The sequence below is a fragment of the Oncorhynchus clarkii genome, chromosome 26, assembly GCF_045791955.1.
Source record: "Oncorhynchus clarkii lewisi isolate Uvic-CL-2024 chromosome 26, UVic_Ocla_1.0, whole genome shotgun sequence".
Classification (NCBI taxonomy): Eukaryota; Metazoa; Chordata; class Actinopteri; order Salmoniformes; family Salmonidae; genus Oncorhynchus; species Oncorhynchus clarkii.
This window is the reverse complement of record NC_092172.1, coordinates 27,549,555-27,567,051: the sequence shown is the minus strand read 5'-3', so window position 1 is coordinate 27,567,051 and position 17,497 is coordinate 27,549,555. Positions and strand designations below refer to the sequence as shown.

General features: G+C 39.8%; 1 protein-coding gene across 4 annotated transcripts in view; it reads right to left on the bottom strand.

The window, feature by feature from the left end:
- The window catches only part of LOC139384839 (FTO alpha-ketoglutarate dependent dioxygenase), a 209,858-nt gene that overhangs the window by 125,911 nt on the left and 66,450 nt on the right, over positions 1–17,497 (bottom strand). For all 4 annotated transcript variants that reach the window (XR_011628883.1, XR_011628884.1, XM_071129735.1 and 1 more), the window contains exon 8: positions 2,456–2,580. Coding sequence is in view for 2 of the 4 variants with exons in the window: in XM_071129735.1 (XP_070985836.1) it covers positions 2,456–2,580 (125 nt within the window). In the remaining 2 variants the exon portion in view is untranslated. The remainder of the gene's footprint in view (positions 1–2,455; positions 2,581–17,497) is intronic.

Here is a 17,497-nt window from a genome sequence, read left to right as displayed (position 1 = left end):
CTGAGTGCAGGGAAAAATCCTTTGTGACAGTACTAATAAGGGGAGAAACTGTTGAAGGCTCATATCACTTAGTTCCCTGCTCAGCGAGAATGATGTAATGTTTAGAGATAAGGAGAAGACTCCACCCACAGTGGGGTATGAATACCACCACGGGGAAAGCCATGTCTGAGTCTGAATACAGCTGTGTCCACCCTTTGGGAAGAATTCAACTTGGTTAAGTCTCTCTAGTGTCCCATGGCATTGTTGTATACTTGTTTCTGATTGGCTTGAAGGGCATTCTAGAGCATGCATTATTCCCAACGTTGCCAACTTTGTGACTTTTCAGACCCCTCCAGCGACTTTTATTGGTATATTCTAGCTACTATTCACACTGGCGTGTCGTGGGACACACCTTCCACATCGTGCATTGTTTTCAATAGAACGCATAGGCCCTGGTTGATTATCCCTTACATAACATCCTCCCACACAAAACACATAATGTTTTGTGTGGGAGGGTGTTATGGGTGTATATGTAATAATATGTAGTGTGTGTGTGTCAAAGTTCTAATAGGGGGTGCTTATATTTGTCCTGTTTCAGTGCAGGTACAAGCGGGTAACTTGTACGAGTGTGAGGTGTGAAATGTACATCCCAACTCCCCCTGAGACACCCTCGGAGAGCGGCTGTGTGTGTGTGTGTGTGTGTGTGTGTGTGTGTGTGTGTGTATTTCTGAGAAAAAGGCACCGAAACAGTAGAGGGGGGGGGGGGGGGGGGGGGGGGTTACCACAACCAGTGGAGAGAGAGATGGACCAGCTAAAACAAACATATTATGTTTTGTGTGGGAGGGTGTTATGGGTGTATATGTAATAATATGTAGGGTGTTCACCCACTCTGGGCAGAGTGGGTGAAAAGGCGCTTTGGTTATGAAATTTCACTTCCTTACGTTATAAAATACATCTTAACAAGACAAATATTATGATTCATGTTCTGAATCGTTCAGTGGGGTGTTTCTCTAAAAGCTACATTTGCACACGACCCTGATTAAACGTAAAAGGCTGTGAAAAAAGAAGCTTGGTATTCGCTCAGTTCTCCGTTGACATTTCACAGAGATACGGTAGTTTTTGTGAGAAAAGCGTATACTAAAATAAGAAAATACTTCATGTCCTGTCTCAAAATCCTTTTCCATCTGACCTCTGTACTGTTTTATGTCCTGTGGATTCAAGAAGAAAGTTCAATGGGAAAGAGAATCTGTCAAGTAGCCAGTAGCCTTAATTCATGGACAGAGTCCAGCCTGTCAGACGCCATGCAATGTTCCACATTTTTGACCACTTTTTTTCTCTGGCTTCCATTGATTGAGTCACACTAATTCTGGCCCTCCTACAAGGTTCTGATAGAGAGATGAGGTTTGGACCATTGATTGAGTCACACTAATTCTGGCCCTCCTACAAGGTTCTGACAGAGAGATGAGGTTTGGACCATTGATTGAGTCACACTAATTCTGGCCCTCCTACAAGGTTCTGACAGAGAGATGAGGTTTGGACCATTGATTGAGTCACACTAATTCTGGCCGTCCTACAAGGTTCTGACAGAGAGATGAGGTTTGGATCATTGATTGAGTCACACTAATTCTGGCCGTCCTACAAGGTTCTGATAGAGAGATGAGGTTTGGATCATTGATTTAGTCACACTAATTCTGGCCCTTCTACAAGGTTCTGATAGAGACATGAGGTTTGGACCATTGGTTTTCCGTCATTATTAAACCCACTGGGCAAAATATGCGTTTTTGTGTGTGTGTGTGTGTGCGAGAGCACAGATGTGTGTGTGCATTCCTGAGTATGCATGCTTGTGAGTGTGGCTAAGTGTGTGTCTTTCTGAGACAAGGGCGGGGGTGGAACAGCTAAAACAAACATATTATGTTTTGTGTGGGAGGGTGTTATGGGTGTATATGTAAAAACATGTGTGTATAATATGTATTGTGTGTGTGTGTGTGGGGGGGGGGGGGGGGGGTGGACAAAGAGAACAACTACCAGAGTAGAGGGAGAGATGGGACAGCTAAAACAACATGGTTGTGAGTGTGAGGCCTTGCTTTATCTGAATGAATGGGCTCTGTCTCTGTTCTTATCCTGGACTGGGCCTCATCTAGGGGAAGGAAGTTACTGAGCTATCCAATCCAAGACACAAGTCACCCTGATAGCTGCTAGGTCCGAGGACCCCTCACTACAAACAACCTCCAACACCCACGTCAGATCTGCAGACTATCTGAGGAATTCACTTCACATCACCTACGTTCCTACTCAGATTTCAACAATACTGATTCCTTTAAGGTTTTGTTTCACACAATTGAAAGTGTAACAGGGTGTGATTCTTGAACATGTGCCATCCAGACACGTGTGCTTGTTTTCACATTTCAACATTGTTGTGTGTGAGTTTCTGTTTACTCCTGTTGTTGTTTACTGTTGTTGGTGGTTATTTGCTTACCTGTCTCTCCAGGTCTGTCTGTGCTGCTGTCTGTCTGTCAGGGCAGTTAGCAGGGTCTCTGCCATCTCTCTCCTGCCCTCCTCCGGTTGTCCCTCTTCCTCTACCGCTGCCAGTAAGAGTTGCGTCTGAAAGATAGGAAGTAAACAGGAAATTATGTATTAAAATGACATGGTTCCATATCTCGATTCTGTCTATGAATCCAAAGAAAACCATATCTCAGACTTATCAGGCCCAATTTGGCGCAGGCGGAGCTGTTCTGAACACTTCCTGACTCGCCTGTTCGAGGTACAGACTTCCTGGACGTGTCATTTGACGCGTCTATTTGCGTCGGCGAGACAACGTTCGGAAACCGGTTGTTCTCACGAAAACGTCTCTAAAGGGAATAGCGTCTATAATGCAGGGAATAGCATCTATAATGCAGGAAAGAGTGTCTATAATGCAGGGAATAGCGTCTATAATGCAGGGAATAGCGTCTATAATGCAGGGAATAGCGTCTATAATGCAGGGAATAGTGTCTATAATGCAGGGAATAATGCAGGGAATAGAGTCTATAATGCAGGGAATAGCGTCTATAATGCAGGGAATAGAGTCTATAATGCAGGAAATAGTGTCTATAATGCAGGGAATAGCGTCTATAATGCAGGGAATAGCGTCTATAATGCAGGGAATAGCGTCTATAATGCAGGGAATAGCGTCTATAATGCAGGGAATAGCGTCTATAATGCAGGAAATTGTGTCTATAATGCAGGGAATAGCGTCTATAATGCAGAGAATAGCGTCTATAATGCAGGGAATAGCGTCTATAATGCAGGGAATAGCGTCTATAATGCAGGGAATAGAGTCTATAATGCAGGGAATAGAGTCTATTATGCAGGGAATAATGCAGGAATAGCGTCTATAATGCAGGGAATAGAGTCTATAATGCAGGGAATAATGCAGGAATAGCGTCTATAATGCAGGGAATAGAGTCTATAATGCAGGGAATAATGCAGGAATAGCGTCTATAATGCAGGAATAGCGTCTATAATGCAGGGAATAATATATATAATGCAGGGAATAATATATATAATGCAGGGAATAATGCAGGGAATAGCGTCTATAAAGCAGGGAATAATATATATAATGCAGGAAATAGTGTCTATAATGCAGGGAATAGAGTCTATAATGCAGGGAATAATATATATAATGCAGGGAATAGTGTCTATAATGCAGGGAATAATGCAGGGAATAGAGTCTATAATGCAGGGAATAGCGTCTATAATGCAGGGAATAGTGTCTATAATGCAGGGAATAGCGTCTATAATGCAGGGAATAGTGTCTATAATGCAGGGAATAGCGTCTATAATGCAGGGAATAGAGTCTATAATGCAGGGAATAGCGTCTATAATACAGGGAATAGCGTCTATAATGCAGGGAATAGTGTCTATAATGCAGGGAATAGCGTCTATAATGCAGGGAATAGCGTCTATAATGCAGGGAATAATGCAGGGAATAGAGTCTATAATGCAGGGAATAGAGTCTATAATGCAGGGAATAGCATCTATAATGCAGGGAATAGCGTCTATAATGCAGGGAATAATATATATAATGCAGGGAATAGTGTCTATAATGCAGGGAATAGCATCTATACTGCCGGGAATAGCGTCTATAAAGCAGGGAATAGCGTCTATAATGCAGGGAATAGCATCTATAATGCAGGGAATAATATATATAATGCAGGGAATAATGCAGGGAATAATATATATAATGCAGGGAATAGTGTCTATAATGCAGGGAATAATGCAGGGAATAATATATATAATGCAGGGAATAGTGTCTATAATGCAGGGAATAATGCAGGGAATAGAGTCTATAATGCAGGGAATAGCGTCTATAATGCAGGGAATAGTGTCTATAATGCAGGGAATAGCGTCTATAATGCAGGGAATAGTGTCTATAATGCAGGGAATAGTGTCTATAATGCAGGGAATAGCGTCTATAATGCAGGGAATAGAGTCTATAATGCAGGGAATAGCGTCTATAATGCAGGGAATAGCGTCTATAATGCAGGGAATAGTGTCTATAATGCAGGGAATAATGCAGGGAATAGAGTCTATAATGCAGGGAATAGCGTCTATAATGCAGGGAATAGGGTCTATAATGCAGGAAATAGTGTCTATAATGCAGGGAATAGCGTCTATAATGCAGGGAATAGCGTCTATAATGCAGGGAATAGCGTCTATAATGCAGGGAATAGCGTCTATAATGCAGGGAATAGTGTCTATAATGCAGGAAATAGTGTCTATAATGCAGGGAATAGCGTCTATAATGCAGGGAATAGCGTCTATAATGCAGGGAATAGAGTCTATAATGCAGGGAATAGAGTCTATTATGCAGGGAATAATGCAGGAATAGCGTCTATAATGCAGGGAATAGAGTCTATAATGCAGGGAATAATGCAGGAATAGCGTCTATAATGCAGGGAATAGAGTCTATAATGCAGGGAATAATGCAGGAATAGCGTCTATAATGCAGGGAATAATATATATAATGCAGGGAATAATATATATAATGCAGGGAATAATGTCTATAATAAAGGAAATAGTGTCTATAATGCAGGGAATAATATATATAATGCAGGAAATAGAGTCTATAATGCAGGGAATAATGCAGGGAATAGAGTCTATAATGCAGGGAATAATATATATAATGCAGGAAAAAGTGTCTATAATGCAGGGAATAATATATATAATGCAGGAAATAGTGTCTATAATGCAGGGAATAATGCAGGGAATAGAGTCTATAATGCAGGGAATAGCGTCTATAATGCAGGGAATAGTGTATATAATGCAGGGAATAGCGTCTATAATGCAGGGAATAGTGTCTATAATGCAGGGAATAGCGTCTATAATGCAGGGAATAGAGTCTATAATGCAGGGAATAGCGTCTATAATGCAGGGAATAGAGTCTATAATGCAGGGAATAGTGTCTATAATGCAGGGAATAGCGTCTATAATGCAGGGAATAGCGTCTATAATGCAGGGAATAATGCAGGGAATAGAGTCTATAATGCAGGGAATAGAGTCTATAATGCAGGGAATAGCATCTATAATGCAGGGAATAGCGTCTATAATGCAGGGAATAATGCAGGGAATAATATATATAATGCAGGGAATAGTGTCTATAATGCAGGGAATAATGCAGGGAATAGAGTCTATAATGCAGGGAATAGCGTCTATAATGCAGGGAATAGTGTCTATAATGCAGGGAATAGCGTCTATAATGCAGGGAATAGTGTCTCTAATGCAGGGAATAGCGTATATAATGCAGGGAATAGAGTCTATAATGCAGGGAATAGCGTCTATAATGCAGGGAATAGCGTCTATAATGCAGGGAATAGTGTCTATAATGCAGGGAATAGCGTCTATAATGCAGGGAATAGCATCTATAATGCAGGGAATAATGCAGGGAAAAGAGTCTATAATGCAGGGAATAGAGTCTATAATGCAGGGAATAATGCAGGGAATAGAGTCTATAATGCAGGGAATAGCGTCTATAATGCAGGGAATAGCGTCTATAATGCAGGGAATAATGCAGGGAATAGCGTCTATAATGCAGGGAATAATATATATAATGCAGGGAATGCAGGGAATAGCGTCTATAATGCAGGGAATAATGCAGGGAATAGAGTCTATAATGCAGGGAATAGTGTCTATAATGCAGGGAATAATGCAGGGAATAGAGTCTATAATGCAGGGAATAGCGTCTATAATGCAGGGAATAATGCAGGGAATAGAGTCTATAATGCAGGGTATAGAGTCTATAATGCAGGGAATAGCGTCTATAATGCAGGGAATAGTGTCTATAATGCAGGGAATAGTGTCTATAATGCAGGAAATAGTGTCTATAATGCAGGGAATAGCGTCTATAATGCAGGGAATAGCGTCTATAATGCAGGGAATAGCGTCTATAATGCAGGGAATAGAGTCTATAATGCAGGGAATAGAGTCTATAATGCAGGGAATAGAGTCTATTATGCAGGGAATAATGCAGGAATAGCGTCTATAATGCAGGGAATAGAGTCTATAATGCAGGGAATAATGCAGGAATAGCGTCTATAATGCAGGGAATAATATATATAATGCAGGGAATAATATATATAATGCAGGGAATAATGTCTATAATGCAGGGAATAGCGTCTATAATGCAGGGAATAATATATATAATGCAGGGAATAATATATATAATGCAGGGAATAATGTCTATAATGCAGGGAATAGTGTCTATAATGCAGGGAATAATATATATAATGCAGGGAATAGTGTCTATAATGCAGGGAATAATATATATAATGCAGGGAATAGTGTCTATAATGCAGGGAATAATGCAAGGAATAATATATATAATGCAGGGAATAGTGTCTATAATGCAGGGAATAATATATATAATGCAGGGAATAGTGTCTATAATGCAGGGAATAATGCAAGGAATAATATATATAATGCAGGAATAGCGTCTATAATGCAGGGAATAATATATATAATGCAGGGAATAATATATATAATGCAGGGAATAATGTCTATAATGCAGGGAATAGTGTCTATAATGCAGGGAATAATGTCTATAATGCAGGGAATAATATATATAATGCAGGGAATAATATATATAATGCAGGGAATAATGTCTATAATGCAGGGAATAATATATATAATGCAGGGAATAGTGTCTATAATGCAGGGAATAATATATATAATGCAGGGAATAGTTTCTATAATGCAGGGAATAATATATATAATGCAGGGAATAGTGTCTATAATGCAGGGAATAATGCAAGGAATAATATATATAATGCAGGGAATAGTGTCTATAATGCAGGGAATAATGCAAGGAATAATATATATAATGCAGGGAATAGTGTCTATAATGCAGGGAATAATGCAGGGAATAGAGTCTATAATGCAGGGAATAGCGTCTATAATTCAGGGAATAGTGTCTATAATGCAGGGAATAGCGTCTATAATGCAGGGAATAGTGTCTATAATGCAGGGAATAGCGTCTATAATGCAGGGAATAGAGTCTATAATGCAGGGAATAGCGCCTATAATGCAGGGAATAGCGTCTATAATGCAGGGAATAGTGTCTATAATGCAGGGAATAGCGTCTATAATGCAGGGAATAGCGTCTATAATGCAGGGAATAGAGTCTATAATGCAGGGAATAGCGTCTATAATGCAGGGAATAGAGTCTATAATGCAGGGAATAATGCAGGGAATAGCGTCTATAATGCAGGGAATAGCGTCTATAATGCAGGGAATAGCGTCTATAATGCAGGGAATAGAGTCTGTAATGCAGGGAATAATATATATAATGCAGGGAATGCAGGGAATAGCGTCTATAATGCAGGGAATAATATATATAATGCAGGGAATGCAGGGAATAGCGTCTATAATGCAGGGAATAATGCAGGGAATAGAGTCTATAATGCAGGGAATAGTGTCTATAATGCAGGGAATAATGCAGGGAATAGAGTCTATAATGCAGGGAATAGCGTCTATAATGCAGGGAATAGAGTCTATAATGCAGGAAATAGTGTCTATAATGCAGGGAATAGCGTCTATAATGCAGGGAATAGAGTCTATAATGCAGGGAATAGCGTCTATAATGCAGGGAATAACGTCTATAATGCAGGGAATAGCGTCTATAATGCAGGGAATAGCGTCTATAATGCAGGGAATAGCGTCTATAATGCATGGAATAATGCAGGGAATAGCGTCTATAATGCAGGGAATAATATATATAATGCAGGGAATGCAGGGAATAGCGTCTATAATGCAGGGAATAGAGTCTATAATGCAGGGAATAGTGTCTATAATGCAGGGAATAATGCAGGGAATAGAGTCTATAATGCAGCTAATAGCGTCTATAATGCAGGGAATAGAGTCTATAATGCAGGAAATAGTGTCTATAATGCAGGGAATAGCGTCTATAATGCAGGGAATAGCGTCTATAATGCAGGGAATAGCGTCTATAATGCAGGGAATAATGCAGGGAATAGCGTCTATAATGCAGGAAATAGTGTCTATAATGCAGGGAATAGCGTCTATAATGCAGGGAATAGAGTCTATAATGCAGGGAATAGCGTCTATAATGCAGGGAATAGCGTCTATAATGCAGTGAATAGCGTCTATAATGCAGGGAATAGCGTCTATAATGCAGGGAATAGCGTCTATAATGCAGGGAATAATGCAGGGAATAGCGTCTATAATGCAGGGAATAATATCTATAATGCAGGGAATGCAGGGAATAGAGTCTATAATGCAGCTAATAGCGTCTATAATGCAGGGAATAGAGTCTATAATGCAGGAAATAGTGTCTATAATGCAGGGAATAGCGTCTATAATGCAGGGAATAGCGTCTATAATGCAGGGAATAGCGTCTATAATGCAGGGAATAATGCAGGGAATAGCGTCTATAATGCAGGAAATAGATCTATAATGCAGGGAATAATGCAGGGAATAGCATCTATAATGCAGGAAATAGCGTCTATAATGCAGGGAATAATGCAGGGAATAGCGTCTATAATGCAGGGAATAGTGTCTATAATGCAGGGAATAGAGTCTATAATGCAGGGAATAGCGTCTATAATGCAGGGAATAGCGTCTATAATGCAGGGAATAGTGTCTATAATGCAGGGAATAGCGTCTATAATGCAGGGAATAGCGTCTATAATGCAGGGAATAGCGTCTATAATGCAGGGAATAATGCAGGGAATAGTGTCTATAATGCAGGAAATAGCGTCTATAATGCAGGAAATAATGCAGGGAATAATGCAGGGAATAGCGTCTATAATGCAGGGAATAATATCTATAATGCAGGGAATGCAGGGAATAGTGTCTATAATGCAGGGAATAGTGTCTATAATGCAGGGAATAATGCAGGGAATAGCGTATATAATGCAGGGAATAGTGTCTATAATGCAGGGAATAATGCAGGGAATAGAGTCTATAATGCAGGGAATAGTGTCTATAATGCAGGAAATAGTGTCTATAATGCAGGGAATAATGCAAGGAATAGTGTCTATAATGCAGGAAATAGTGTCTATAATGCAGGGAATAGTGTCTATAATGCAGGGAATAGCGTCTATAATGCAGGGAATAGTGTCTATAATGCAGGGAATAGTGTCTATAATGCAGGGAATAGCATCTATAATGCAGGGAATAGCATCTATAATGCAGGGAATAGCGCCTATACTGCAGGGAATAGCGCCTATAATGCAGGGAATAGCATATATAATGCAGGGAATAGAGTCTATAATGCAAGGAATAGCGTCTATAATGCAGGGAATAGCATCTATAATGCAGGGAATAGCATCTATAATGCAGGGAATAGAGTCTATAATGCAGGGAATAGAGTCTATAATGCAGGGAATAGCGTCTATAATGCAGGGAATAGCGTCAATAATGCAGGGAATAGCGTCTATAAAGCAGGGAATAGCGTCTATAATGCAGGGAATAGCATCTATAATGCAGGGGATAGAGTCTATAATGCAGGGAATAGCGTCTATAATGCAGGGAATAATGTCTATAATGCAGGGAATAATGCAGGGAATAATGCAGGGAATAGCATCTATAATGCAGGGAATAGTGTCTATAATGCAGGGAATAATGCAGGGAATAGCGTCTATAATGCAGGGAATAGTAACTATAATGCAGGGAATAATGCAGGGAATAGCGTCTATAATGCAGGAAATAGCATCTATAATGCAGGGAATAATGCAGGGAATAGCATCTATAATGCAGGGAATAGCGTCTATAATGCAGGGAATAGAGTCTATAATGCGGGGAATAGCGTCTATAATGCGGGGAATAGCGTCTATAATGCAGGGAATAGTGTCTATAATGCAGGGAATAGTGTCTATAATGCAGGGAATAGAGTCTATAATGCAGGGAATAGTGTCTATAATGCAGGGAATAGAGTCTATAATGCAAGGAATAGAGTCTATAATGCAGGGAATAGTGTCTATAATGCAGGGAATAGAGTCTATAATGCAGGGAATAGCGTCTATAATGCAGGGAATAGCGTCTATAATGCAGGGAATAGCGTCTATAATGCATGGAATAATGCAGGGAATAGCGTCTATAATGCAGGGAATAATATATATAATGCAGGGAATGCAGGGAATAGCGTCTATAATGCAGGGAATAGAGTCTATAATGCAGGGAATAGTGTCTATAATGCAGGGAATAATGCAGGGAATAGAGTCTATAATGCAGCTAATAGCGTCTATAATGCAGGGAATAGAGTCTATAATGCAGGAAATAGTGTCTATAATGCAGGGAATAGCGTCTATAATGCAGGGAATAGCGTCTATAATGCAGGGAATAGCGTCTATAATGCAGGGAATAATGCAGGGAATAGCGTCTATAATGCAGGAAATAGTGTCTATAATGCAGGGAATAGCGTCTATAATGCAGGGAATAGAGTCTATAATGCAGGGAATAGCGTCTATAATGCAGGGAATAGCGTCTATAATGCAGGGAATAGCGTCTATAATGCAGGGAATAGCGTCTATAATGCAGGGAATAGCGTCTATAATGCAGGGAATAATGCAGGGAATAGCGTCTATAATGCAGGGAATAATATCTATAATGCAGGGAATGCAGGGAATAGAGTCTATAATGCAGCTAATAGCGTCTATAATGCAGGGAATAGAGCCTATAATGCAGGAAATAGTGTCTATAATGCAGGGAATAGCGTCTATAATGCAGGGAATAGCGTCTATAATGCAGGGAATAGCGTCTATAATGCAGGGAATAATGCAGGGAATAGCGTCTATAATGCAGGAAATAGATCTATAATGCAGGGAATAATGCAGGGAATAGCATCTATAATGCAGGAAATAGCGTCTATAATGCAGGGAATAATGCAGGGAATAGCGTCTATAATGCAGGGAATAGTGTCTATAATGCAGGGAATAGAGTCTATAATGCAGGGAATAGCGTCTATAATGCAGGGAATAGCGTCTATAATGCAGGGAATAGCGTCTATAATGCAGGGAATAATGCAGGGAATAGTGTCTATAATGCAGGAAATAGCGTCTATAATGCAGGAAATAATGCAGGGAATAATGCAGGGAATAGCGTCTATAATGCAGGGAATAATATCTATAATGCAGGGAATGCAGGGAATAGTGTCTATAATGCAGGGAATAGTGTCTATAATGCAGGGAATAATGCAGGGAATAGCGTATATAATGCAGGGAATAGTGTCTATAATGCAGGGAATAATGCAGGGAATAGAGTCTATAATGCAGGGAATAGTGTCTATAATGCAGGAAATAGTGTCTATAATGCAGGGAATAATGCAAGGAATAGTGTCTATAATGCAGGAAATAGTGTCTATAATGCAGGGAATAGTGTCTATAATGCAGGGAATAGCGTCTATAATGCAGGGAATAGTGTCTATAATGCAGGGAATAGTGTCTATAATGCAGGGAATAGCATCTATAATGCAGGGAATAGCATCTATAATGCAGGGAATAGCGCCTATACTGCAGGGAATAGCGCCTATAATGCAGGGAATAGCATATATAATGCAGGGAATAGAGTCTATAATGCAAGGAATAGCGTCTATAATGCAGGGAATAGCATCTATAATGCAGGGAATAGCATCTATAATGCAGGGAATAGAGTCTATAATGCAGGGAATAGAGTCTATAATGCAGGGAATAGCGTCTATAATGCAGGGAATAGCGTCAATAATGCAGGGAATAGCGTCTATAAAGCAGGGAATAGCGTCTATAATGCAGGGAATAGCATCTATAATGCAGGGGATAGAGTCTATAATGCAGGGAATAGCGTCTATAATGCAGGGAATAATGTCTATAATGCAGGGAATAATGCAGGGAAAAATGCAGGGAATAGCATCTATAATGCAGGGAATAGTGTCTATAATGCAGGGAATAATGCAGGGAATAGCGTCTATAATGCAGGGAATAGTAACTATAATGCAGGGAATAATGCAGGGAATAGCGTCTATAATGCAGGAAATAGCTTCTATAATGCAGGGAATAATGCAGGGAATAGCATCTATAATGCAGGGAATAGCGTCTATAATGCAGGGAATAGAGTCTATAATGCGGGGAATAGCGTCTATAATGCGGGGAATAGCGTCTATAATGCAGGGAATAGTGTCTATAATGCAGGGAATAGTGTCTATAATGCAGGGAATAGCGTCTATAATGCAGGGAATAGTGTCTATAATGCAGGGAATAGTGTCTATAATGCAGGGAATAGAGTCTATAATGCAGGGAATAGTGTCTATAATGCAGGGAATAGAGTCTATAATGCAAGGAATAGAGTCTATAATGCAGGGAATAGTGTCTATAATGCAGGGAATAGAGTCTATAATGCAGGGAATAGCGTCTATAATGCAGGGAATAGCGCCTATAATGCAGGGAATAGCGCCTATAATGCAGGGAATAGCATCTATAGTGCAGGGAATAGCGTCTATAATGCAGGGAATAGCATCTATAATGCAGGGAATAGCGTCTATAATGCAGGGAATAGCGCCTATAATGCAGGGAATAGAGTCTATAATGCAGGGAATAGCATCTATAATGCAGGGAATAGCGTCTATAATGCAGGGAATAGCGTCTATAATGCAGGGAATAGCGTCTATAATGCAAGGAACAGCGTCTATAATGCAAGGAATAGCGTCTATAAATCAGGGAATAGAGTCTATAATGCAGGGAATAATATATATAATGCAGGGAATGCAGGGAATAGCGTCTATAATGCAGGGAATAGCGTCTATAATGCAGGGAATAGCGTCAATAATGCAGGGAATAATGCAGGGAATAGCGTATATAATGCAGGGAATAATATATATAATGCAGGGAATAGAGTCTATAATGCAGGGAATAGAGTCTATAATGCAGGGAATAATATATATAATGCAGGGAATGCAGGGAATAGCGTCTATAATGCAGGGAATAATGCAGGGAATAGAGTCTATAATGCAGGGAATAGCGTCTATAATGCAGGGAATAATATATATAATGCAGGGAATGCAGGGAATAGCGTCTATAATGCAGGGAATAGCGTCTATAATGCAGGGAATAATGCAGGGAATAGAGTCTATAATGCAGGGAATAGTGTCTATAATGCAGGGAATAATGCAGGGAATAGAGTCTATAATGCAGGGAATAGCGTCTATAATGCAGGGAATAGAGTCTATAATGCAGGAAATAGTGTCTATAATGCAGGGAATAGCGTCTATAATGCAGGGAATAGCGTCTATAATGCAGGGAATAGCGTCTATAATGCAGGGAATAATGCAGGGAATAGCGTCTATAATGCAGGAAATAGATCTATAATGCAAGAAATAGATCTATAATGCAGGGAATAATGCAGGGAATAGCATCTATAATGCAGGAAATAGCGTCTATAATGCAGGGAATAGCGTCTATAATGCATGGAATAATGCAGGGAATAGCGTCTATAATGCAGGGAATAATATATATAATGCAGGGAATGCAGGGAATAGCGTCTATAATGCAGGGAATAGAGTCTATAATGCAGGGAATGGTGTCTATAATGCAGGGAATAATGCAGGGAATAGAGTCTATAATGCAGCTAATAGCGTCTATAATGCAGGGAATAGAGTCTATAATGCAGGAAATAGTGTCTATAATGCAGGGAATAGCGTCTATAATGCAGGGAATAGCGTCTATAATGCAGGGAATAGCGTCTATAATGCAGGGAATAATGCAGGGAATAGCGTCTATAATGCAGGAAATAGTGTCTATAATGCAGGGAATAGCGTCTATAATGCAGGGAATAGAGTCTATAATGCAGGGAATAGCGTCTATAATGCAGGGAATAGCGTCTATAATGCAGGGAATAGCGTCTATAATGCAGGGAATAGCGTCTATAATGCAGGGAATAGCGTCTATAATGCAGGGAATAATGCAGGGAATAGCGTCTATAATGCAGGGAATAATATCTATAATGCAGGGAATGCAGGGAATAGAGTCTATAATGCAGCTAATAGCGTCTATAATGCAGGGAATAGAGTCTATAATGCAGGAAATAGTGTCTATAATGCAGGGAATAGCGTCTATAATGCAGGGAATAGCGTCTATAATGCAGGGAATAGCGTCTATAATGCAGGGAATAATGCAGGGAATAGCGTCTATAATGCAGGAAATAGATCTATAATGCAGGGAATAATGCAGGGAATAGCATCTATAATGCAGGAAATAGCGTCTATAATGCAGGGAATAATGCAGGGAATAGCGTCTATAATGCAGGGAATAGTGTCTATAATGCAGGGAATAGAGTCTATAATGCAGGGAATAGCGTCTATAATGCAGGGAATAGCGTCTATAATGCAGGGAATAGTGTCTATAATGCAGGGAATAGCGTCTATAATGCAGGGAATAGCGTCTATAATGCAGGGAATAGCGTCTATAATGCAGGGAATAATGCAGGGAATAGTGTCTATAATGCAGGAAATAGCGTCTATAATGCAGGAAATAATGCAGGGAATAATGCAGGGAATAGCGTCTATAATGCAGGGAATAATATCTATAATGCAGGGAATGCAGGGAATAGTGTCTATAATGCAGGGAATAGTGTCTATAATGCAGGGAATAATGCAGGGAATAGCGTATATAATGCAGGGAATAGTGTCTATAATGCAGGGAATAATGCAGGGAATAGAGTCTATAATGCAGGGAATAGTGTCTATAATGCAGGAAATAGTGTCTATAATGCAGGGAATAATGCAAGGAATAGTGTCTATAATGCAGGAAATAGTGTCTATAATGCAGGGAATAGTGTCTATAATGCAGGAAATAGTGTCTATAATGCAGGGAATAGCGTCTATAATGCAGGGAATAGAGTCTATAATGCAGGGAATAGCGTCTATAATGCAGGGAATAGCGTCTATAATGCAGGGAATAGCGTCTATAATGCAGGGAATAGCGTCTATAATGCAGGGAATAGCGTCTATAATGCAGGGAATAATGCAGGGAATAGCGTCTATAATGCAGGGAATAATATCTATAATGCAGGGAATGCAGGGAATAGAGTCTATAATGCAGCTAATAGCGTCTATAATGCAGGGAATAATGCAGGGAATAGCGTCTATAATGCAGGGAATAGTGTCTATAATGCAGGGAATAGAGTCTATAATGCAGGGAATAGCGTCTATAATGCAGGGAATAGCGTCTATAATGCAGGGAATAGTGTCTATAATGCAGGGAATAGCGTCTATAATGCAGGGAATAGCGTCTATAATGCAGGGAATAGCGTCTATAATGCAGGGAATAATGCAGGGAATAGTGTCTATAATGCAGGAAATAGCGTCTATAATGCAGGAAATAATGCAGGGAATAATGCAGGGAATAGCGTCTATAATGCAGGGAATAATATCTATAATGCAGGGAATGCAGGGAATAGTGTCTATAATGCAGGGAATAGTGTCTATAATGCAGGGAATAATGCAGGGAATAGCGTATATAATGCAGGGAATAGTGTCTATAATGCAGGGAATAATGCAGGGAATAGAGTCTATAATGCAGGGAATAGTGTCTATAATGCAGGAAATAGTGTCTATAATGCAGGGAATAATGCAAGGAATAGTGTCTATAATGCAGGAAATAGTGTCTATAATGCAGGGAATAGTGTCTATAATGCAGGGAATAGCGTCTATAATGCAGGGAATAGTGTCTATAATGCAGGGAATAGTGTCTATAATGCAGGGAATAGCATCTATAATGCAGGGAATAGCATCTATAATGCAGGGAATAGCGCCTATACTGCAGGGAATAGCGCCTATAATGCAGGGAATAGCATATATAATGCAGGGAATAGAGTCTATAATGCAAGGAATAGCGTCTATAATGCAGGGAATAGCATCTATAATGCAGGGAATAGCATCTATAATGCAGGGAATAGAGTCTATAATGCAGGGAATAGAGTCTATAATGCAGGGAATAGCGTCTATAATGCAGGGAATAGCGTCAATAATGCAGGGAATAGCGTCTATAAAGCAGGGAATAGCGTCTATAATGCAGGGAATAGCATCTATAATGCAGGGGATAGAGTCTATAATGCAGGGAATAGCGTCTATAATGCAGGGAATAATGTCTATAATGCAGGGAATAATGCAGGGAATAATGCAGGGAATAGCATCTATAATGCAGGGAATAGTGTCTATAATGCAGGGAATAATGCAGGGAATAGCGTCTATAATGCAGGGAATAGTAACTATAATGCAGGGAATAATGCAGGGAATAGCGTCTATAATGCAGGAAATAATGCAGGGAATAGCATCTATAATGCAGGGAATAGCGTCTATAATGCAGGGAATAGAGTCTATAATGCGGGGAATAGCGTCTATAATGCGGGGAATAGCGTCTATAATGCAGGGAATAGTGTCTATAATGCAGGGAATAGTGTCTATAATGCAGGGAATAGCGTCTATAATGCAGGGAATAGTGTCTATAATGCAGGGAATAGTGTCTATAATGCAGGGAATAGCGCCTATAATGCAGGGAATAGCGCCTATAATGCAGGGAATAGCATCTATAGTGCAGGGAATAGCGTCTATAATGCAGGGAATAGCATCTATAATGCAGGGAATAGCGTCTATAATGCAGGGAATAGCGCCTATAATGCAGGGAATAGAGTCTATAATGCAGGGAATAGCATCTATAATGCAGGGAATAGCGTCTATAATGCAGGGAATAGCGTCTATAATGCAGGGAATAGCGTCTATAATGCAAGGAACAGCGTCTATAATGCAAGGAATAGCGTCTATAAATCAGGGAATAGAGTCTATAATGCAGGGAATAATATATATAATGCAGGGAATGCAGGGAATAGCGTCTATAATGCAGGGAATAGCGTCTATAATGCAGGGAATAGCGTCAATAATGCAGGGAATAATGCAGGGAATAGCGTATATAATGCAGGGAATAATATATATAATGCAGGGAATAGAGTCTATAATGCAGGGAATAGAGTCTATAATGCAGGGAATAATATATATAAT